We start from the raw sequence: 22,250 nt of genomic DNA, 5'->3' as shown, positions 1-22,250 counted from the left end.
TATGTAATTTCAGGCGAGTTTATTTCCATATATATACATATATACTGTGTGTTAATGTGTGTGTATATGTTCAGAGACTGAAGCAAAGAGAGAGACCTCGTTGGGCAAGTTTTTTTTTTTTTTTTTTTTTTTTTTCTTTTTTTTTTTTTTTTTTGTAATACTTGGCTGGGGCAACTTTCTGACAGATAATTTAGACTGTCTACTCAAGGGAATTTCCAGTCCCAACACATTTACAAAATGTGTTAACGTAGCTATTGTAATTGAATCAACTTCGAAAGGATCAAGTGAGTACTTAAAAGTAACACTACAGCTGTAATGGTGGAATTGATTATCTTCACAATTTGATTTACGTTTGTGTTATTCACGGTAATATCAGGTTGTTTTTTTCTATTGTTTTAAAACTATAGAAATTTAAAATTTCTATATAAGCTATTACTTGATTATATCATATTTGGAATTCTTGATCACCTCCAATTATGCCTATTGTTTGCTAGTCATGGATAGTGCCATAGCCTCTGTATCATGGTCTTCCACTGTCTTGAGGTTGAGTTCTCTTGCTTGAGGGTACACTCAGGCATACTATTCTATCTTATTTCTCTTCCTCTAGTTTTGTTAAAGTTTTTATCGTTTATATAGGAGATATTTATTTTAATGTTACTGTATTTGAAATATTTTAGTTTTCCTTTTTTCCTTTCCTCACTGGGCTATTTTCCCTGTTGGAGCCCCTGGGCTTATAGCATCCTGCTTTTCCAACTAGGGTTGTAGCTTAGCAATTAATAATAATAATAATAATAATAATAATAATAATAATATCTTGGTAGGAGACCCTCCTTCAAACAGGTGGAGTTAGATATTATGGCTGCATCGGCAGAATTCAATTTCTTGTCCAATTTCTCGAAAAAAGAATTGTCCGAAGAATCGAGAAATTGGACAAGAAATTGAATTCTGCCGATGCAGCCATAGTAAATAATAATAATAATAATAATAATAATAATAATAATAATAATAATAATAATAATAATAATGTGTTTAGAAGTATATGCGTATGTGTGTTTGAGTAGAGTATGATATACTGAACAATGATTCTTTCTATCCTCCCTCGGGCTTCTACGGTATTCGGGTACATCCAACAGAACCTTTGTTGTGAATTATATGACATATGGGTTTCCTTCATTCTCTGTCAAGGTTGCTGTAAAGATCAGTGTGTTTTGCGCCGCAAAGTAATTGAAAACAATTCCTTGAGGTCCTCACAACTGAAATGTCAAGTTGGGAAGGCTCGTATTAAACTTTTTGAAATGAAGCGTCTTAAAGTGGACTCAAATGGGGAATTTCGAACGCTAAGTAAAAAATTACTCTAAGCTTCGTGTAAGGTGTCACTTGAGACAGCTTAATCTTCAGGGGAGGGAGGTAGAAAGAAACAGTTCAGTAAATATCTTTCTCTTACAACATATTATTATTATTATTATTATTATTATTATTATTATTATTATTATTTATTTTATTATTATTATTACTTGCTAAGCTACAACCCTAGTTTGAAAAGCAAGATGCTATAAGCCCAGGGGCCCCAACAGGGAAAATAGCCCAGTGAGAGGAGGAAATAAGGAAAAATAAAATATTTCAAGAACAGTAACATTATTCAAAATAAATATTTCCCATACAAACTATAAAGACTTAATAAAACAAGAGGAAGAGAAATAAGATAGAAAAACGTACCCGAGTAGGCTCTCAAGCAAGAGAACTCTAATTCAAGACAGTGGAAGTCTCTGATAGAGAGGCTATGGCACTACCCAAAAATAGAGAAGAATGGTTTGATTTTGGAGAGTCCTTTTCTTAGAAGAGCTGCCTATCATAGCTAAAGAGTCTCTTCTATCCTTACCAAGAGGAAAGTAGCCACTGAATAATGACATTGCAGTAGTTAACCCCTTGAGCGAAGAAGAATTGTTTGGTAATCTCAGTGGAAAGAATAGGCCAGACTATTCGGTGTATGTATAGGCAAAGAGAAACTGGGCCGTAACCAGAGAGATGGATCCAATGTAGTACTGTCTGACCAGTCAACGGATCCTATAACTCTCTAGCGGTAGTATCTCAACTGGTGTGTACTGATAGAGCAGCTCGCATGTTAGGCTCAAAATGAAGGTTTGCAGTTAAAATGAGAAGAGTGAAAATGAGTGCAACTTACATCCAGAACGCTTATGAGGGAACTGCAAGCTATTACGCAAAACGTAGTGAATTTTGTTGATTATGCCAAATCTATGCCTGTCACTTGTCTCTTTAAAGTCCGGTGTTAAGATTCAAATTGGGTCATCAAGTCGTGATAGTCTACATTAAACATGTCTTGCTATCCAATGGAAATGTTCTGAGCATATATTTTTGTAACAGACATGAGCTAAAAATGTTTTTGGATTTGAAAGACTTGGACCTAATTTTTTTCAGTGACCCACTTTGGGAATCAGCTTGAGCATTCTTAGCATATATGTTTCACCCGAAAAATTATTTTAATCAATGTAAAGAAATAACTGTGATATACAGTATTGACATAATGCTTACTTTTATCGTAAAGGTCGAGAATTGGACTGAAAAATATTAGCACGTAATTTTGCTATATTGTCAAAAAAAAAAAAAAAACGGAATAGATTATTGACTCTAAAACGAAGTAATCAGTCACCTTCAGAATTTGGTCATGAATTTTCTAGATATTTTTCTGGTGTTGAAGTCGTAGATTGTTCACTTGAGAAAAACTCATGAAATATAGAGCCAAATATTACCAAGATGAATTTATATTATTATTATTATTATTACTATCCAAGCTACAACCCTAGTTGGAAAAGCAAGATGCTATAAGCCCAGGGCCCCCAATAGGGAAAAATAGAAGTTAAAATTTATTTTGACAAAAAAGTTCTCTTTAAAAATACCTTCAGAAGAATTCTTACTTAAGGCAAGAGAATTATTTCCTAGAATTACGAAACTTGGACCAAATCTATTTTAAATTTTGCTTCAACTTACTTGTGTGAGTAACACATTTTTATTTTATTGCTGACAAAACCAAAACATGAAATCACCTGGAGGTGTAGCGTGACATGAAATGTGCATTATGGACACCGGTCCCCTGAAAACAGTAATGTTATAGTTGAAAAGAAAGTATTTGCATGGCTCAGCAGATTCCTTTTTTTTTTTTTTTAACGCTTTTCGTATTTAAAGTGTAGTTTGAGTATTGATTTTAGCGCAAAAAATATATTGACGGTGAATAAAAAACACTGCTCAATTCATTATCGAAAAAAGTATAAAACTAATAAAGGTGAATTAAGTATATTTTGTTAAAATTTTCTTGAGAGAGAGAGAGAGAGAGAGAGAGAGAGAGAGAGAGAGAGAGAGAGAGAGAGAGAGAGAGTTAATTGACTAAAAGGATAATTATTTTTCTTTAATTCTGTTCCAGACTGAAGTCTCCTTAAACCATTACTCCCCTTTCACTGCAGTACTGCTGACCCATAAAATTATTTTATACTTCATGTTTATGACCTCACGTGCTTCAAGAAACTGAACACCTTATACCTTTCATTTCTTTTACATTTTCAAGCCCAAAAGCTAGCACCATTAAGTTTCCCGTCCCATCGGCCTCTACATAAAAAAAAAAAAAACATTTACCAGAGTGTGATGTCAAGTATCTAACAATCAAAGATTACTATGGCAGAAAAAAAGAGCAATGAGTTTGTTTGTACGTTGCCCTAGATCCGGCAGTCAAGTTAATGAAATCACCCCAGTTTTCGAGGTTGTGTGACCCTCGCCTTTATCTTTCCCTTTTAGTACTTTGTAAAGTTCCTCCCCTCACTTGAAGCCGTCCTTTCATTCCTCGTTTCCCTCGCGCGCCCTTTTATCGGCAGATCTCTGGCGTATCTTTGCGTATCTTCTTTCCAGTCTCGGTCTGACTTTGCCTCTCTTTGCTTTTGGTTTAATCTCTCTTTCATTCACAATCGCGGCCTTTACACCTTTCGTGTGTTTCCTCTTATCATCTGTACTATAGTAGTTACCATTCTTTCTTCCTTGCCTTCAAATTGACGGCAATACTGTTCTCATTGTATTAATACTGTTTGATTGATTTTGAAAAGATAAAAGTAAACCACTCTGTTTTAGATTTGATGTATGAGACGAGGGAACTTTGATAGCTTCACATATATAGTAATATAGCTGCAATTACAATATATAATATACTATATAATATATAATTTTGACTGTATTGTTTGACGTTACGAAAATCATGAAAGCGGGAGATGAAGATTTTCTGTTTCTTTAATCAAGAATTTATTGAATAGATACATAACATAATTTTATGAGTGTCTTCTTATCATGATGCCATTTTGTATCTATTTTCATGATCTACTTTTACTGTGGGCAGTGTCTTGTGTAACCACATGTTTAAAGGCCACTCATGAATTGCAGAGGCAAGGGACAGTGACAATGCCCTAGCTAGCAGAACAATGCCCTGGAGATTGACTATGTATATATATATATTTATATATATATATATATGTATATATATATGTATATATATATATTTATATATATATATATATATGGGCCTTTTGAAAAAAAAACATGTTAAACTGTTCGATTACAGTTATAAATAAGACATATATATATATATATATATATATTATATATATATATATATATATATATATATATATATACTGTATGTATATGTATATATACACATATATATACTGTATATATATATATATATATAGTATATATATATATATACATACATATATATATATACACATATATATATATATATATTATATTATATATATATATATATAATATATATATATATATATATATGATCAGCACCGAAGCCCCTCTCCACCCAAATTAAGACCATGGAGTGCCAGCCATTGGCTCTTGATGACTCAGCAGGTAGACCTATAGGCTCCACCAAACCCGCTCCTTTATCTCACACGGATGGTGCAGTTCCAGACACTACAAGAAACAATAGAGCTTGAGCGGGACTTGAATCCCAGACCTGTAGATCTTTCTGATATTTTTAGCTCCATGATGTTTTCAGTAATTCCTTGGATTTGTTTCCATGCTTGTATTATCATGTAGCGTTATCTTCTCCTTTCTAGACTACAATTTTAGAAATTGCAGTCTTTCCCAGTAGTCAAGATCCTTAACTTCTTCTATTCTAGCAGTAAAGGACCCTTGAAGAGAGAGAGAGAGAGAGAGAGAGAGAGAAGAGAGAGAGAGAGAGAGTGTTTGGGGATGGGAAGGGGGTAGGTCAGAGTCTGATTCTTAGATGGGCGTCTTTTGATTCACAATTCGTATTCTCAGATGCTATGTTATAAGAGAGAGAGAGAGAGAGAGAGAGAGAGAGAGAGAGAGAGAGAGAGAGAGAGAGAGAGAGAGAGAGAGTGTTTGGGGGTAGTAAAGGGTGGGTCAGATTCTTACTCGGGGATGGGTGTCTGTTGAGACGCTATTCGTATTTTCAGATGCTATGTTAAGAGAGAGAGAGAGAGAGAGAGAGAGAGAGAGAGAGAGAGAGAGAGAGAGAGTGTTTGTTTGGGGGTGGGAAGGGGTGGGTCAGAAACTGACTCTGGAATGGGTGGCTTTTGAGACGCTATTCGTATTCTCAGCTGCTATGTTAAAAGAGAGAGAGAGAGAGAGAGAGAGAGAGAGAGAGAGAGAGAGAGAGAGAGAGAGAGATGTCACAAATTCCCTCCTGTGCTGTGAGGCAATTAGGCGTCAGTCCTTTAACGCTATAATTCCTTTGAAGATTCACTGTGATACTCCACTCGCATCTAAAGTGATGACGTAATCTTTTCCCACTTATATTACAAGTTCTTTTAAGATACGAAGTGATGATTTACGCACTTTGAATGAGAGTCGCATTCCTTTAATATTTTCCAGCCCTTGCATGAAGTTTACGAGTCATTTCGACTAGCTAATTGTAAAAAAAAACATTGACAGTGTGACGGGCCGAGAGAAGGTTGTGACTCAAAGACAGGTTGAAAGCAACTTAGTGAATTTATTATAGAACACTCTCCTTTATATACAAAAGCTCAATGCAACAGGAAATTTCATGTCCAAAATTAACATCGTTACCAGTGAGAAAAACAGACATGTTTTTTCAGGTTCTTTTTAGTGCGAGGGGGAGAGCGAAGTTACAAGCACAAAATTAATTATGTACGATCGTGTGACATACGGTTGGTACAACAGCATCATAAGTGCAGATTAGTTTTGCCTTTTCCCTGTATCAAATGAAATTGTATTTCTTTTAATCTTTTTCTCTCTGTGTTGGATCCCGAATCTAATGATAAATGGTCTACGTGGAAAGTAATCGTTAGAAATATATCCCTTAAATATATTAGGAGTCGATATAAACTCGTTATGGGGAAAAGCAATAGTGTGCTGGCTCAGATATATGCCAGGGGTGGTCAATTACTTTGTTCTCTGTCTCACTAAGTTAATTACCCAACTATTTGCCTCTCTCTCTCTCTCTCTCTCTCTCTCTCTCTCTCTCTCTCTCTCTCTCTCTCCCCAGACCATCCAAGACTGGAAGATGCAAAATACACCGGAAGATGCATTAGCAACTCTCTGGTATATACGAGGTGCCTTACACTGAGGGACCTGGGGGAACCCAAACATAGAATAAGGCAATAAGGTATAAGGCTCTCTCTCTCTCTCTCTCTCTCTCTCTCTCTCTCTCTCTCTCTCTCTCTCTCTCTCTCTTCGTTGGGGGCTATGACTGACTGTCTAAGAGTCCCCGTCTGGAAATAAGGTCCGGATAATTCTCGTCTCTCTCTCTCTCTCTCTCTCTTCTCTCTCTCTCTCTCTCTCTCTCTCTCTCTCTCTCTCTCTCCGATGTTACTTGTCGATGATCTTATAAGAAGAAATAATCATTTGACTTCACAAAATGTTTGTGGATGTAATTTATTCGCCAAGAGAGAGAGAGAGAGAGAGAGAGAGAGAGAGAGAGAGAGAGAGAGAGAGAGAGAGAGAGAGAGAGAGAGAGATCTTTTCTTTAAAGGACATTCTCTCAAGCTTAATGTATTACATATAACTCATGTTAGCATACATCTCACTTTTAAAAGTATGTCTACGAGGTTCTCGAAGTCAGAGAACAATTTTATAAAAAAAAGGAAAAAAAAAAAAAAGATGTCATTTGAGGGACATAGGCCTACTTGAGTTACTCCCCCTGTTCCTATTTTCTAGATCTCGGGGGTAGATAAGATATTTTATATCACTGTGAGAAGTATCATCAAAACGTGGGTTCCATAGTAAAGGAAACTTTTGTTTACAGTTTTCTATTCATAACCAACTTTTTTTTATCTATGGATGAAATTTGATATAATTTAAAGGGCCTGAAAAACAGCGTCACTTTTTGTCTTTCTTAGACTGATCGATAAAGTTAATAAACCACTGTCCTTGTTATTAGTTTTTGTAGAATTAACTTACTCTTCTCTTTTTTAAGTTACTTCCCATAACGTCCTTCTCTTGTCCTTTGTCTTTAGTGGGAAATCCCCCTCTCATCTTTTTTTTTCCCCGTAATATAATTTTTCCTGATTTCTCTGGCGTATCCTTCTTATCGTCTCTCTCTCTCTCTCTCTCTCTCTCTCTCTCTCTCTCTCTCTCTGCTACATCCGAACTGTTTTACCTTTCCCTTTCATATCTTTGTGTATTTGACCATCCCCTAACGATTTTCCTCCTTGAATATCCTTCAGGTTTTATGAACTACTTTAGCTTGAGTGTGTACTTGCACCCTTATCATCAGTGTACATCTATGCATAATTCACAGTATGTTACATTCGTGATTATTCATATTCCATATCTCTTAAATCCACAATTTAGGAAGTCTGTTAATTTTGTTAGACATGAATTTAGGTATACAAATCTTATTACACCGAGTTGGGCTTATGGTAGCACGAGCTCTTAGTCTCTTAAGTAAATTAGTCCGGGAACCTTCTGTTTGATGATATGAATTTGAAATTGTTTGAGAGAACTGTTGAAATTCACCAGTCGTCGTTTTCAAATGAATTTTCGTAACATTATGTTCATGTGACAGTAAGTAGCACTTTGGCATGTCGATGTTAGTCTATCTCTTGCTTTGAAAAGTTACGGAAATTATTTCTGTAAAAGGAACCCAGCCACTGAAGGGGCCAATCCAGCCTCAACTTGGTACCGGTCCCAAGCCCGGGTAAATGGGGAGGGTTGGCGGCAGGAAAAGGCATCCGGCCCTGAAAAATTAGCCAAAACCAATATGGCCAGTGGAGATTGTGAGATTAACCGGTGATGAAGTGTGGGACAGAGGTAGATGGAGAACACTGGCCAAAAACATCGACCCCACATAAAAGTGGGAAAAGATGCAGACAAAGAAGAAAAAGAAGAATTTTTGTTAAAGGACGAAGCATTTATGTATCTTGTACCGCACGTGTTTCATACACGCTCATACAATGTATTCATATTTTTATCTCTCTCTCTCTCTCTCTCTCTCTCTCTCTCTCTCTCTCTCTCTGCAATGATAATAGAACAACCAGTTTAAGCTTACCATCTCACGTTTTAGATTGATTAAATTTTTGTGACATTCTTGCTCTCAACTGCTGCTATATAAGTTCATTATCTGTCGAATAAAGTTTATTTGCATTCACCTCGCCTCTTTGTTAGAACATAACAGTTACGTTGTTTTGAAATAAAATTTCGTACGGAGTTCCCCTTTGAAGGGTCTTTTCGTAATTGTTATAAATCCGGTAATCATTCTTTATATAAGTTAGATTTTCTTTCAAAATATCTAAATTCCTTGTAAATATTTTTAGATTAATTACTCAATCTTTATTTCTGTAATACAAAGACCAATTGGGGAAGTACTTCAATGCCCCGATCTAGGCCAGCAAGAAGATGGCAAAGGGAAATGTTTGCTGGATAATGTACAAATTTTTTATCGTTCAGGTGGCACGAATCCAGTAATCCTAAAGCCATTCAAACGTGTTGTACAATCCTTGGGTCCCTAAAGATTAGGGTTATCAGTGGGCGATGTGAATTCCCCAAAAACGACAATCAACTGTTCCAGTAGAGAGAGAGAGAGAGAGAGAGAGAGAGAGAGAGAGAGAGAGAGAGAGAGAGAGAGAGAGAGAGAGAGAGAGAGAGATAATCTTATATGTTAGGAAAGTTACAACAGAGACCCAGGCCTTATTCCTTTCATGTCACAATATCCTTCGATGTGTTTTAATACACAACAGCTCACTTGTAAAGAGAACAATACGAACCTTTTCCCATTTGTATCTCAACTTCCATTGACGAAAAATAAGCTGAAAATCTTCCCCTAATACTCGGCGTGATAAATGACTTACATGCATTGACAGTTATAATCCTCCAGTATTTTCCAACTTACGAATACAGTTTAGAAATGTTGATGAGAAAGTTGTGAATAGTATAATATCCTTACAATGTTTTCCTACCTATGAATGAAAATCACCTGCAGCTTTTTCTTTTTTATTCCATATAGCTGTTAAATGCAATGACGGATAACCTGCACAAAGATCAGATAAATGTATTGGGTAATATATGATATGAAGAACTACAGTTATAAAATGTTTTTATAAAGGTAAAGAATACTGGGGCTGTGCAGATGCCAGAAGCGGTCAATTAGCTTCTTCCCTATCTCATTAAGTTAATTGGCCAGCGATTGCCGTCTCCCCTTCTTTCTTCCCGCCCTTCCTTTCTGATTTTCTCTTACACCTTTAGTTTATGGCACCGAGGGCTTTTGCTACTCAGCAGCCTGTACAGAGCAGACCTTCTTTCCTGTCTCCTCCTCAGCCTCTGTCTGTCTGTCTTTCGTTACAGATCAGACCCTCTTTCCTGTCTCCTCCTCAGCCTCTGTCTGTCTGTCTTCCGTTACACAGAGAATCTCATAGATCAGTCTCTACAAATAAATGACGCGGCAGTTTAACAAGAGTAAGATAAATGCGTTGACCTTGCTGTGAAGGTAATGCATACGGACACACTCGTACGCATATGCACAGTAGAGAAGGAGTCTCGAGAGATATAAATCTAATGTACGTTGAGGTCAAACATTTTCAAATACTAGTTTTTCAGCATTTTTATTAGTGCAAAATATTTTGAATAAAATCCAGGAAGTAAATGGTATTTCCACATCTGCAAATCACATAAAATTAAACAACGAAAATTCCTTTCCCCGAATTAAAAAAAAAAGATAACATCCTATCACTAAGTTTTTCACGAATTCTCTAAAGCACATGGTGCACTGCGTATTCTCTCACAGACATAACGCAATACCTCATAAAAATATAAAAGAACATTACATAAGCCCTTGTTCATATTTCATATGGTCACATAACATTCTCAAACAGATTATGTAAGACTTCATAACAAAATGTGTGAACTAAAAAGTTAATTCTTAAAAGTAACGTAAAATTACATTTACTAACTTGAATAAAGAACACAATGAAATTAACGACGAATGTCTTGAGTTATTTACATTATATACTTACGTCTACATGAGAAGAGCTTATTTTACGGGTTGGCTAATCATTTTTTCAATGCATAAATGAAATAAATAAATAAAATCATGAATAAACACTATTGTATTTACTCTACACTAGACCAGCTTTGTAAGATATATATATATATATATATATATATATATATATAATGAAGAAATATGTTTTCATAAACATCGACTGTAGAACTCTCGATAGAAAGGGGTCGTAATTTAAAAAATATCTGATGATGACAGCTATAGTAAATTTTTTTTTAATGAGGCAGATTTGCACTGACTCGCAGCGGTGCCCTTTTAGCTCGGAAAAGTTTCTTGATCGCTGATTGGTTAGAGTCATCTTGTCCAACCAATCAGCAATCAGGAAACTTTTCCGAGCTAAAAGGGCACCCGTGGAGGTCGGTGCAAATCTGCCTCACTAAAAAAAAAATTGACTATAGGTGTTTTTTGACACTTTTAAATGATATACGGAATTAGTTTCACAAAATGTGGCAGCTTTCAAGAAAAACCTGAAGACTTATCCTTTTAGAAAGTGTTATAATAGTGACCTGAAAACTATTAAGCCTGAATACAAATGCAAGCGAAAAAAATGATAAGATACAGAGCAAAATATTAACTGGAAAGAAATTATTTTTTCACACACCAAGGCCCGCCTGAACAGACTTTTAGTGTTTGACGGAGGGCGAGAAATAAACCCACAAAAGTAAGTAGATGCGAAAGGGTTAGCTTCGAAAGTATGACGGCGGTTCTACTGACGGAAAGCTATCAGAAGGTGAATTATTGTAAAGATTTGAAGAGATGGTTTGTGTTTACACTGCGGTTATTGTTTGCTGACATCTCGCTGGTTCATTTTGGTAAGATAAATAGACATTGCAACACAGAACGTTTGGCACGACACCACACTAAGCGGTACTTACGGAAAGCAGAGGTTTGACCTTTGACGCAGCACATTTGCTAAAGAATACGTAGGTATGCATTCATATTTTTACATACACAGATGTAAATCAGAAATTTTCAAAACTCCCTATACATACATACATACAAACAAAATTGCACTTAAATTCAGTTGCACATGTGGTTACTAAAATTCTAAGGTATCTCCTCTTCAATATTTTTTAAATTTCTCATCTTCAAGGTAAAATATAAGTAAAAACTCCCGATGAAAAGACGAAAATTGCTTCTATGATGTTCCATTGATCTCTTCTGTCGACAGCTGGTTCAACCAGCAACTTACGTTTATTATTATGGTACATTAGTTGACCCAAGGAAATACGCTTCAAGATAAAGGCTGGTACAAACAAAAACTTAAGATTTTTTTTTTTTTACACGAAAACAACGAAGGAAAAAAATTGAGAAGGATATCCCAAGAGAATCAATCTTATTGTGAAAGTTTTTTTTTTATAATACTTTAAAGTTTCATGCGAAATTTTCTTGGGCAACAAACGTTAATAAGGCCGCTAACGGAAATTGAATATTAAAGAGTTTAGCTTGATTTGATACTGCACATTATTTCGTTATTAAAATAGTATATTTTATTTCTATTGTTGTTGCTAATTTGTTTTGCCGAGTTTATTCATTTGGCAAAAGTTATCGTTTTTTTTTCTCAAAATAGCGACTTCTGCTCTTACAAGTCTCCATTTGAAAATTTTCAATTAAATATTAGGAACAGGATACCAACTAGTATTACAGGATTACTTGTGCTACTTGAGAACAGTTTATATGTTATGTGAATTTGCGTAGACAAGTCTTTCTCGAGAGAGAGAGAGAGAGAGAGAGAGAGAGAGAGAGAGAGAGAGAGAGAGAGAGAGAGAGAGAATCTTTTGAATTTTTAAATCCCCATAGAGTGAGAATTATATCATCGAGGTTCTCTTGTTTTGATGGCAAAGAAGTATGATGACGGAGACAGGCGTGTTTTTTCTTCTTTTCTGTCAATCATAACTACGACCAGCAGCAGTCAACTAACAAGTAGGTACCTAATTTCTCAAGGGTATTTTAGGAACACGCCCGTCTGATCCCAAGGTAAGGACAGTGCCAGGAAAAAGACACTGTAACAGCCAGCAATCATAACATTTACCTGTATGGTTGTGAGGGATATTTTGAAGATTGTGTCCTTTTTAACCAATATTTGAAGGTTTTGAATTAGTAAAAATTAGATTTATAATGTTTTGCCACTATAAGGATTCTCAGACTCTGTCAAAAATACTCAAGTAAAACATGCCCATTTTTTAAGCAGAGGTCAGTGTGCATTCTAAACTTATTCCCCCCAATATTTATTCGGTGCCGGTTTAGTATGTGGCCTACCTTTCGATTATGGTCTACGAAATTCTATCTGCTTTAGTATGTGACCTAACCTAACCTGACCTAACCTAACCTAACCTAAAAAATGGTTGGCCACATACTAAACTAGCACCATTTATTCTTATATTTTACTTTAAGGGATGTTTTCTGGGCCTTGGCTGCAAATGTTTTTATGTTGACCAGGCTGACATGGGTCTTTTCATAGTTTATATATGACATATCTGTTTTTGACGTTGTTAATAGTTTATATAGGACATATCTGTTTTGACGCTGTTACTGTTTTTAGAATGATATAGTGTTAATTTATTCTCATCATTTATTTATTTCCTTGTTTCCTTTCCTCACTGGGCTATTTTTCCCTGTTGGAGCCCTTGGGCTTATAGCATTTTGCTTTTCCAGCTAGGGTTGTAGCTTGGCTAGTAATAATAATAGTAGTAATAATAAGGGAACCCTACTGTCTTCAGGACCTTTCGTAATTCATTTTATCGTAAATATTCTAAGGCATCAGCTTTTCACACTGTATATTACTCGTTTACTGGTAAATCCACGTTAACGAAGCACTTAGAGATCGAGAAAGTCTCCAGTTTTCTATTAAAAGCCTTGATATATTCAGTCTTTCGGTTGTCTAGTGGGAGCTTATTGTATAGTCTTGGGGCCGCATATTTGAACGCTCTAGAATCTACAGTAGATATATAACTTGATTCTATGAATAATGGAAAAGGGGAAGAGGATTTTCTATTAAATTATTCTCGCACGAAGCGTATATATTCTTCTTAAGGGAAAAAGACATTTTATCCCTTAAATAATGAATTAACTTAATTGTGCATTTTCCATCAACCGTTTTATTTTCTTGGCTTCATGATGACCACATTTCAATTTTCCATTTGGTTGTTTGAAGCAGGGTTGCCAGGTTTTCCAAATGAGAAAAGGCCAATGTCTGATCAACTGCAGCTTTAAAAGGCCAACATAATAGTAGAAAAATGCCGAAAACATAGCATTCAAGGCTAAATAATTTCAAAAAGGCCAAATCTAGGTATCTAGCACGAAAAAAGGTCAAATTTGGAGTTTTTTGGTCCGAAAAAGGCCAACCTAGCAACCCTGAAGTGAGATGAGGTGGTGATCGGGTGTCAACTATTCTGACATTGGTTACGAAGCTAAAGGAAGTTGAAGCTCTTACTAAAATAATACAATTTATTTTGAAACTGAACATTTCTATCTAACGAAAAAAAAATAAAATTCTGATGTTTTGCTGCGGTTAAGTTTATTCTTATTAACACACTGTTCTTTCCATATGAGTCCAGTGCCATCTGTCGGCTAGAGTTCCAATGACTGAAAAGCAAACACACCAGTTGTGAGGCCACTCCAAGATCCTTGCAGTGCATCGTCATACGTGGGTTTATGCTTTATTTGTGCTGGTGACGTTGAACGTGGAGTACGTGGTAAAGTTGTGCAGAAAATATATACATCTGAAAGACAATTTAAAAGACGAAAATAAGGAATTTTGACGACAATGTCGTCGCTACGGTTAGTAATTGTATGGTTTTGTGTTTTTAACGGACAGAATTTTGCGTTGGGATTTTTTCTTCGTGCATTACGCATTTTGTTAGTTTTATTAAACGTGACGGGGGTTTATATGTGGTTTAACTCATTTAACATAATAGGTTCTATTTAGTTATAGGTGGGCAGGGTATGGCTCACACTGACCTTCTAAAACTAAATTGATTTAACCCCTGTTATATGTGGAAGCATGGCAATTTTATTGATTACAAAACAATCGAATTTGTCGAACTTGTCGTTGAAGGCATCCTTATTGAAGGTGTCGTCATTGTCAAAGGAACAAGGTTGGTGAAGTGTTACCCCCTGAGCAAAGAACACTCCTGTACTGATTAAAATTTATTGGTTGCCTTTAATAAATTTTGGTAGGCATATTCATTTCGAAATGTGAGCAATGACTCGTTACGTTAACAGAACTGGACGGCCAAAGTATCATTTAACGTAATAAGCTCTATTTAGTATGATAAGTGGGCTGGTTATGGCTCACACTGGCCTTCTAAAAACTAATTTAATTTAACCCAAATTTTATGTGGAATCATGGAAATTTTATTGATTACAAAACTATCGTCGTCATTGAATTTGTCGAAGTTGTCGTTGAGGGCATCGTTGTTGAAGGTGTCGTCATCGTCAAAGGAACAAGATTGTTAAAGTGTTACACCCTAAGCAAAGACCACTCCTGTACTGATTGAAATTTACTGGTTGCCTTGAATAAATTTTGGTAGGTGTATTCATTTCGAAATTTGAGCAACAACTCATTACGTTATGAGAACTGGACGGCCAAAGTATGTAAGGGAATAGTAAATGTGATTCTTTAATTTCTAGCTGTTCTGCCATTTGTCGCTTTAAGAAATTAGTATTGGCTATTTTGACATGTATTTCTGTGTGATTAATGGAGTTTTGAGCATAATATCTTGAGTGCTGATGTACTTAAAATGTGAACCCTATTTCGTTGTTGAAGCCTATTTGTTTTTGAGACCTTAGAGGCGGGTTACTGAACATTTTTTTTTTGTATGGCACAATCATTAGCTGGATTTGTTTAGCAAATAAAGAACTCCCAATTACTTATGCATAAGTTCCCGATTGCGGATTTACTACAACCATTTTCTATTCCTCTCCTCTACAGTTCCAGTATAATTGCCTTCACAAGAGCACAAACGTTTCCTAGAGGATAATGCTATTTATTTCATTATTTAGTATTTTCATCTTTATCGGCAATATATATTTATAAAGCACTTCGTTTATATACCTGTTGTTACTGATATAAAAGTAAAATATATGGATATTCTATAGACCTTAAACCCACATGGTTGATGTTCAAACTACTTGCCAGATGCATAAGAGCATAAAATGATTGTTTGCAAGCGAAATGGGCCTCTTTGGATCAAAGATCCTTTTGATGTATGCGATATGTAATTATAATACTTTATTTTCAAGCCAATTACATGAGCCATATATTTCCCAGCTAGCTATTTTATTTTTCTGATCATATCTTAAATAAAATTACCATTTTCACGCCAATTACATGGGAACGGGCCATTTTGGATTAAAGATCTTTTTGATGTATGCGATATAAGACCTATGTAATTATAATACTTTATTTCCAAGCTAATTACATGAGCCATCTATTTCCCAGCCAGCTATTTTGTTTTTCTGACCAATCTTTAAAAAAAAATACTATTTTCACGCCAATTACATGAGATATATACTTTCATCTAGCTTTCATGTTTTTCTGACCATATCTTAAAATTATTATAGTTCTAATAGTAAAAATTACTATAGTTCTAATAGTCAAAAATTATTATAGTTCTAATAGTAAAAATTACTATAGTTCTAATAGTCAAAAATTATTATAGTTCTAATAGTAAAAATTACTATAGTTCTAATAGTCAAAAATTATTATAGTTCTAATAGTCAGTCAGTGTAGGGTAGTTCAATCAGTACAGGGATCATCCTTTCTCTGGGTGCAATACCAGTTATCAATCTTGTCTTCCAATTGTGTTTTGTATCTCAGGTTGTACTTTCTATGTAAATTGTAATAGTTGCAGTGAAATAACACTGTTAATCCCATGTTGACTGTTAATCCCATGTTGTACTTTCTGTAAATTGTAATAGTTGCAGTGAAATAACTGTTAATCCCATGTTACTTAACAGTATATTGATTCAGATAGTTCTTTACAAAGGCAATATATCTGAGAGGATATCCAGCTATTTTTACATTATTTTTGAGTACTGATGTACAGATCACTAACACGTCCATGTCACGAACTCTACTTGATATTTGGACCCAGTTGCCATAAATATTTATTTGGGTGTCATCAAGGCTTCTTAAATGTTGCCTTCCCTCACCATAAACTTTTTTTCATAAAATTTTAAGTTGTTAAATGCCGTCCATTCCCAAATGATAGCAAGAATGTAATTTACTTCCAAGCTACTGTATATCATCGTTAGTTAGAATTTTCTGTCTTAGACTGGATAAAGCTAGGTTAAAATCAGTTTTTAATTGTCTTAAGATTTATGACACACTAGGGCAGCATAGATCTATGGGCTTCAGTTCCTAGCTAAGTATGTTATTGGGTAAATTCCCTTTAGGTTCTACACAAATACAAACCATCGTCCTATAGTAGGAATAGGACTAAAGTGCTGGTGCTGACATAAAAGATTCAAGGTAGTTTAAGGGGCCTGTTGGGTGTGGGTAAGCCCTGCCCACTTGTCAATCTGCTAGACACTTTTCACTAACGTTGCAAGCAGTGTACACACAAGCTTACTTTTCTGCCTCTCAAATTTTGTGTTTTTAATGATTAAAGTTTGCAGACATACTGTTGTGTATGGGTAAACCTGGATAAATTGAAGAACAAGGATGTGTAGTAGTTTCGTAGTAAAGCCGTAAATGTGTGGCAGGTTAAAGTGCTTTTTACAGGGGCCATGACTGAGTGCACTGTGCCGTCATCCCCTCTCTACGCAAAGACAGTAAAGGGAAGACCAGAAAGCCCATCTATAAAAACCTTGTGTACTCGCAGTGCCTGTTCAGCGCCTCCTATTGGCAAACAGGCCCAACTAATTTGCTTAAAAACTACGGAATTCGGATTTTCGGAGGATTAAAATGTGACTATAACAATTGGTCTATATTATTCATCTTGTAATTTTCCATATATTTGTATGAGATCGTTTAGATCATTAGACTAGCTATATTCTTGTTTATACTTGTGTAGTTTGTTTATTGATTTTTTAAGCAGAGGCCCCTCTTCCTTTACACAGGACGATAGATTTAAACAAAATTCAATATGTATATGTAATATTTAGTATTGTTATTAAATACCCAATTGCGTATGTCATCTTTAGAATGACTAGTCTTTAAGACTTTACACAAATTTACAAAATAAAAGTTGAAATTAGGCTTTGTATTTAATGATTAAATAATATTGCAAATATAACTAAAATAGCATCCAAAGTCGGACCTGTGCATTAGACTAAACTAGGAGGTCGGGAGAAGATAAGTGGTGGGTGGTCTAGTATTGTCTGAAGCTTGTTAAGTCATTTTTTGCTCACACCATATAGGGATATGGTCAGAAAAAAAGATTCTTATTTTTCTTGCATTTGATGTGATTTTTGTTTATAGAGATACGTGTTGGCACCTACATTAGTAAGATGAGAGCCTCTCGAAGTGGTCGTAGCCTATTTAAATGTATAATCTCGGTCTTTGATAAAGTAGGGTACGCATGTTATGCAAGTTTTACTCATCTATGCATTCAATCTCAAACCTTCCCTCACTATGCATCAATAAGTGTCATAAAAAAAATGTGCCATTTAAAGATAGTTTATTCTTAAGGGCCAATATACACATCATCTGCTATTCGGTATTGCAATGCTCTGATTGTTATCAAGACTAAAGTAAACAAGTAGCAAACGACAAGCACACAATATAAAAGTGCCATCTGTTACCAACGCTCCTTACTAAAGCGGGAAAACAGCTCACGAAATGCAAATGAGTTTCCCAGTCTTCCCTTTACTATCCTTGCTCGGTACGTGTGGTTATGCAAGGACAATGACAATCTCATGAAGCTGGTCTTTTTGGTATAGCTGGTGCTCCATTGGCAAGAGAAAGATTGCCCCTGTTGTCTTTCTGACTACGGCTTCATCAGTGAAGGTACTGAAGTGAGAGGCCCTGGCTGTTGGTGTCTGCTGCTTTTGAAGAGGGTTCTGTGACCACCGCCTCCAATTTCCATAACTCCCATATTATCTAAAGTTTTTGAACGTCTTCTGGCAAAACGTCTTAATAGGTTTGCTGAAGGTAATCATCTATTCCCTAGTTTGCAATTTGGTTTTCGGAAAGGCCTTGGAGCATGTGATGCCCTTCTTACAATCTCCAATGCAGTACAGAAATCCCTTGATTGTGGTCGGGAAGTTCGTATGATTGGCCTTGATTTTAGTGCTGCCTTTGACCGTGTTAATCATGAGGCCCTTGTTTTCAAACTGAAACAGTTGGGAGTGGGTGGGTCGTTTCTTAGCATTATTATTGATTTTTTAAGTAGTAGATCTCAAAGAGTTGTTGTTGATGGGCACCATAGTGAGTATAGGAATGTGATATCCGGTGTTCCACAGGGTAGTGTTCTTGGCCCATTACTTTTCATACTATATACACATGACATGTGGTTTGGCCTAGAAAATAAGCTTGTTGCATATGCAGATGATGCTACTCTCTTTGCATCAATTCCATCCCCTGAATGTAGATCTGGGGTTGGTGAATCCCTTAATAGAGATTTAGCTAAAATTAGTGCATGGTGCAAATTATGGGGTATGAAGTTGAATCCTAACAAAACTCAAAGTATGATTGTAAGTAGGTCAAGGACGGTGGCTCCTCAACATCCGGATCTCAGTATTGATAATGTTTCTTTAAATTTGTATGACTCTTTCAAAATTTTAGGCGTGATTCTTGACAGCAAATTTACTTTTGAGAAACATATAAGGTCTGTGTCTTCTTCAATTGCACAAAAAATTGGCTTATTGAGAAAGTCTTTTAAGATATTCGGTGATCAATCTATTCTGAAGAAGTGTTTTAATTCTTTTATTCTACCTTGTTTTGAGTATTGTTCTCCTGTCTGGTCTTCAGCTGCTGATTCTCATCTTAATTTGTTGGACAGAAACTTACGGTCTATTAAATTTCTTATTCCTGATCTAGATATTAATCTCTGGCACCGTCGATCAATTAGTTCATTATGCATGTTGCATAAGATTTTTCATAACTCTGACCATCCTTTACATTCAGATCTCCCTGGACAATTCTATCCTGTTCGTAATACTAGGCAGGCAGTTAATTCTAATAGCCAGGCCTTCTCCATCATAAGACTCAATACTACGCAGTACTCTAGAAGTTTTATTCCAGCTGTTACCAAGTTGTGGAATGATCTTCCTAATCGGGTTGTTGAATCAGTAGAACTTCAAAAGTTCAAAGTTGGAGCAAATGCTTTTTTGCTGACCAGACGGACATGAGTCTTTTTATAGTTTATACAGTATATGACATTTTTGTTGTTGACGTTGTTAATAGTTTATATATGATATATCTCTTTTGACATTACTTTTTTTTTTTTTTTTTTTTTTTTAGAATGATTTATTGTTAATTTGTTCTCTTCAGTTATTTATTTCCTTATTTCCTTTCCTCACTGGGCTATTTTTCCCTATTGGAGCCCCTGGGCTTATAGCATCTTGCTTTTCCAATTAGGGTTGTAGCTTGGATAGTAATAATAATAATAATAATAATAAGAGCATTGTGTGGGTTTCCAAAACCTCAATCCAAAGAAGGCATGCAAGAAGCTTGTGTGCTCCTGCGCTTATTTCTTCTATGCCTCATCTCCATTGGGTTCTTAAAACGTTACTTAGTTGATATATAAGTCAAAGAAGACCGATTGTCAGGAGTCATGTGAGAGACTGAATGATATCCTCCTGCTCCTTTGTGAGAGGCAGTGTGGTACCGAGAATCAATCCAGACTTGGAAGGCTTCTCGTACACGGCACAAATGTTTACACTATTGCTTTGCTTAACTGGGAACCTTTTTCCACATCGAGCAAAGGCACTATCAGTTGTGATGAAGGGCTCAGCTCATCTTCCCTCTTTTTCTGGGCACTCAACCAAACTTTATTCTCTTAAGGGAGAGATAGAAAGTTGTGGTAGCAAGAACCAACCCAGATCTGAGGTATCTGGGTGCGTAGTACCGGGGCCTAGCTCCTGTTACTATTGCTTGGTTATGTACTGAAGCAACCACACGTACTGTCGGTCAGGATGAAGGGTGACAGTCTTCTGTTTGTATAGTTAGGAATAATATAAATTACTTTGAAAATTGTGCTATTTCACACAAAGGTAAATTGCACTCAAGTTCAGGTTAGATTGTGAGGGCCCGTTGGATGAAAGACAATGCTCTCAAGCCATGTAGAATTTGGCATCCTAGATTAGGGAAGGTTAGATTAGTGTGTAACCCTACAATAGTCCTTCCACGTAATGTTTTATTATTTGTTGCTTAATACTGCTGATTAAATACATGGACATTTATATTTCCAACTGCCTGTCTCTGGAGTTACTTATTTTTGTTGGGCAATTTTATAAGTTAAATTGCCCCCATAAGCTCTTTGCTCAATAAAACATTTGATTGTTCCTAACAAATTCAAACCTTCATCCTTTGATAGGAGTATGATTTCAGAGAAGTTGAAAAACTCTTAAAATCATAACAAGGTGTTGGTAGTAATTGGCAGCCAACTGCAAAGCCCCATCCCAATGCTGACTCACTTAGTAGGTACTTTGAATTTAGCTGTTGATGCATACTAATGTTCTCCAGATACTTAGCTGTGCGCTCTAGTTGCTTTGTGGGTACTGCTCTTGTGTGGGGGGATCTTGTGGCCCTGACATGACTATTTTCATGAACTTTCCGTCCTATGTAACATAACAAGGATGTCCTTCCCTCTGCCCAAACTTCAAAGGAACTTGCAGAAGACCCTAGTTTTCCATTGCATCATTCATTTAAATGAAAAGACATAAATTAACATCCTTTGATGTTTCTGATGATGAACATGGTTGTCTTTCATATATTTATGGATAGTGAGATGCTCCTGTTGAGTGTGCCAATGTGCACTGTGCAAGCACATGCTTCTTTTGAGAATTGCTCTCCTGTGCGCACCAACCAGTACTCATAAGACCTTGCTTTAGTGAACATTCATAAAACATAGTCTTTCGCCTGTTCCTGCGATCGCTTAGGATTACTAGCATTCGGTGTTTTGCCAACTCACCTTGGTGACTAGATCCATTGAATGGGATTATGTCTTTGCTCAAGCGCACTCCTCTGTTTGTCTTCATGTACGGGAGTTTGAACACCCACCTATTTATGAAATCCCATGCATCTTTCTTGTTACTAACGAGCTCAAGACTGAACTTCGGGTTTTCTCACAGTGCTGTGCACTCCTTGATATGTCAGCACATGGAGACTTGAGCATGCTGTGCCTTGGTAGCTATTAAGCTCACAACTAGTCTACAATCGACAGATAACAAAAAAGGCACTAGGGAGCCCAAGTGGCCAGGATAGAGTAGTCACTTGGACGAGTATGGATTCTTGCAATCGTGGTTGCGCAAAATTATTTTTACATTAACACAAACAGAAATATTGGAAATTATTCCTGCATACTCTCGCACCCGTGAGGAAGTATGCTCTTCACTTTAATTAGAGACAAGGTAATTTTGTTTGATAATCTTTGAGTTTTCTCCCTTGGACCATAGCTGGTTTCAGGGTAAGAGCTCTACTAATAAGAATGGGTCTGAAACACAGGCATATAGACATACTCCTATGGAGCTCTGATACCCAGAATGTTCTCCAACCCAGGCTCAATATATGAGTGTTCCGGTGAAT

At 36.0% G+C, this 22,250-nt stretch overlaps 1 protein-coding gene across 2 annotated transcripts in view; it reads left to right on the top strand.

Annotated features, from left to right (window-relative positions):
• The first annotated feature begins 14,177 nt into the window (after nt 1–14,177).
• Nucleotides 14,178–22,250, top strand: part of LOC137631164 (uncharacterized) — a 24,431-nt gene continuing 16,358 nt past the window's right edge. For both annotated transcript variants that reach the window (XM_068362875.1, XM_068362876.1), the window contains exon 1: nt 14,178–14,335. In XM_068362875.1, the coding sequence (XP_068218976.1) occupies nt 14,322–14,335 (14 nt within the window). In that variant the 5' untranslated portion in view covers nt 14,178–14,321. The remainder of the gene's footprint in view (nt 14,336–22,250) is intronic.

This window comes from Palaemon carinicauda, chromosome 39 (genome assembly GCF_036898095.1).
Source record: "Palaemon carinicauda isolate YSFRI2023 chromosome 39, ASM3689809v2, whole genome shotgun sequence".
NCBI classification, from domain to species: Eukaryota; Metazoa; Arthropoda; class Malacostraca; order Decapoda; family Palaemonidae; genus Palaemon; species Palaemon carinicauda.
The sequence above is the reverse complement of the archived record's forward strand: the minus strand, read 5'-3'. Positions and strand labels throughout refer to the sequence as shown.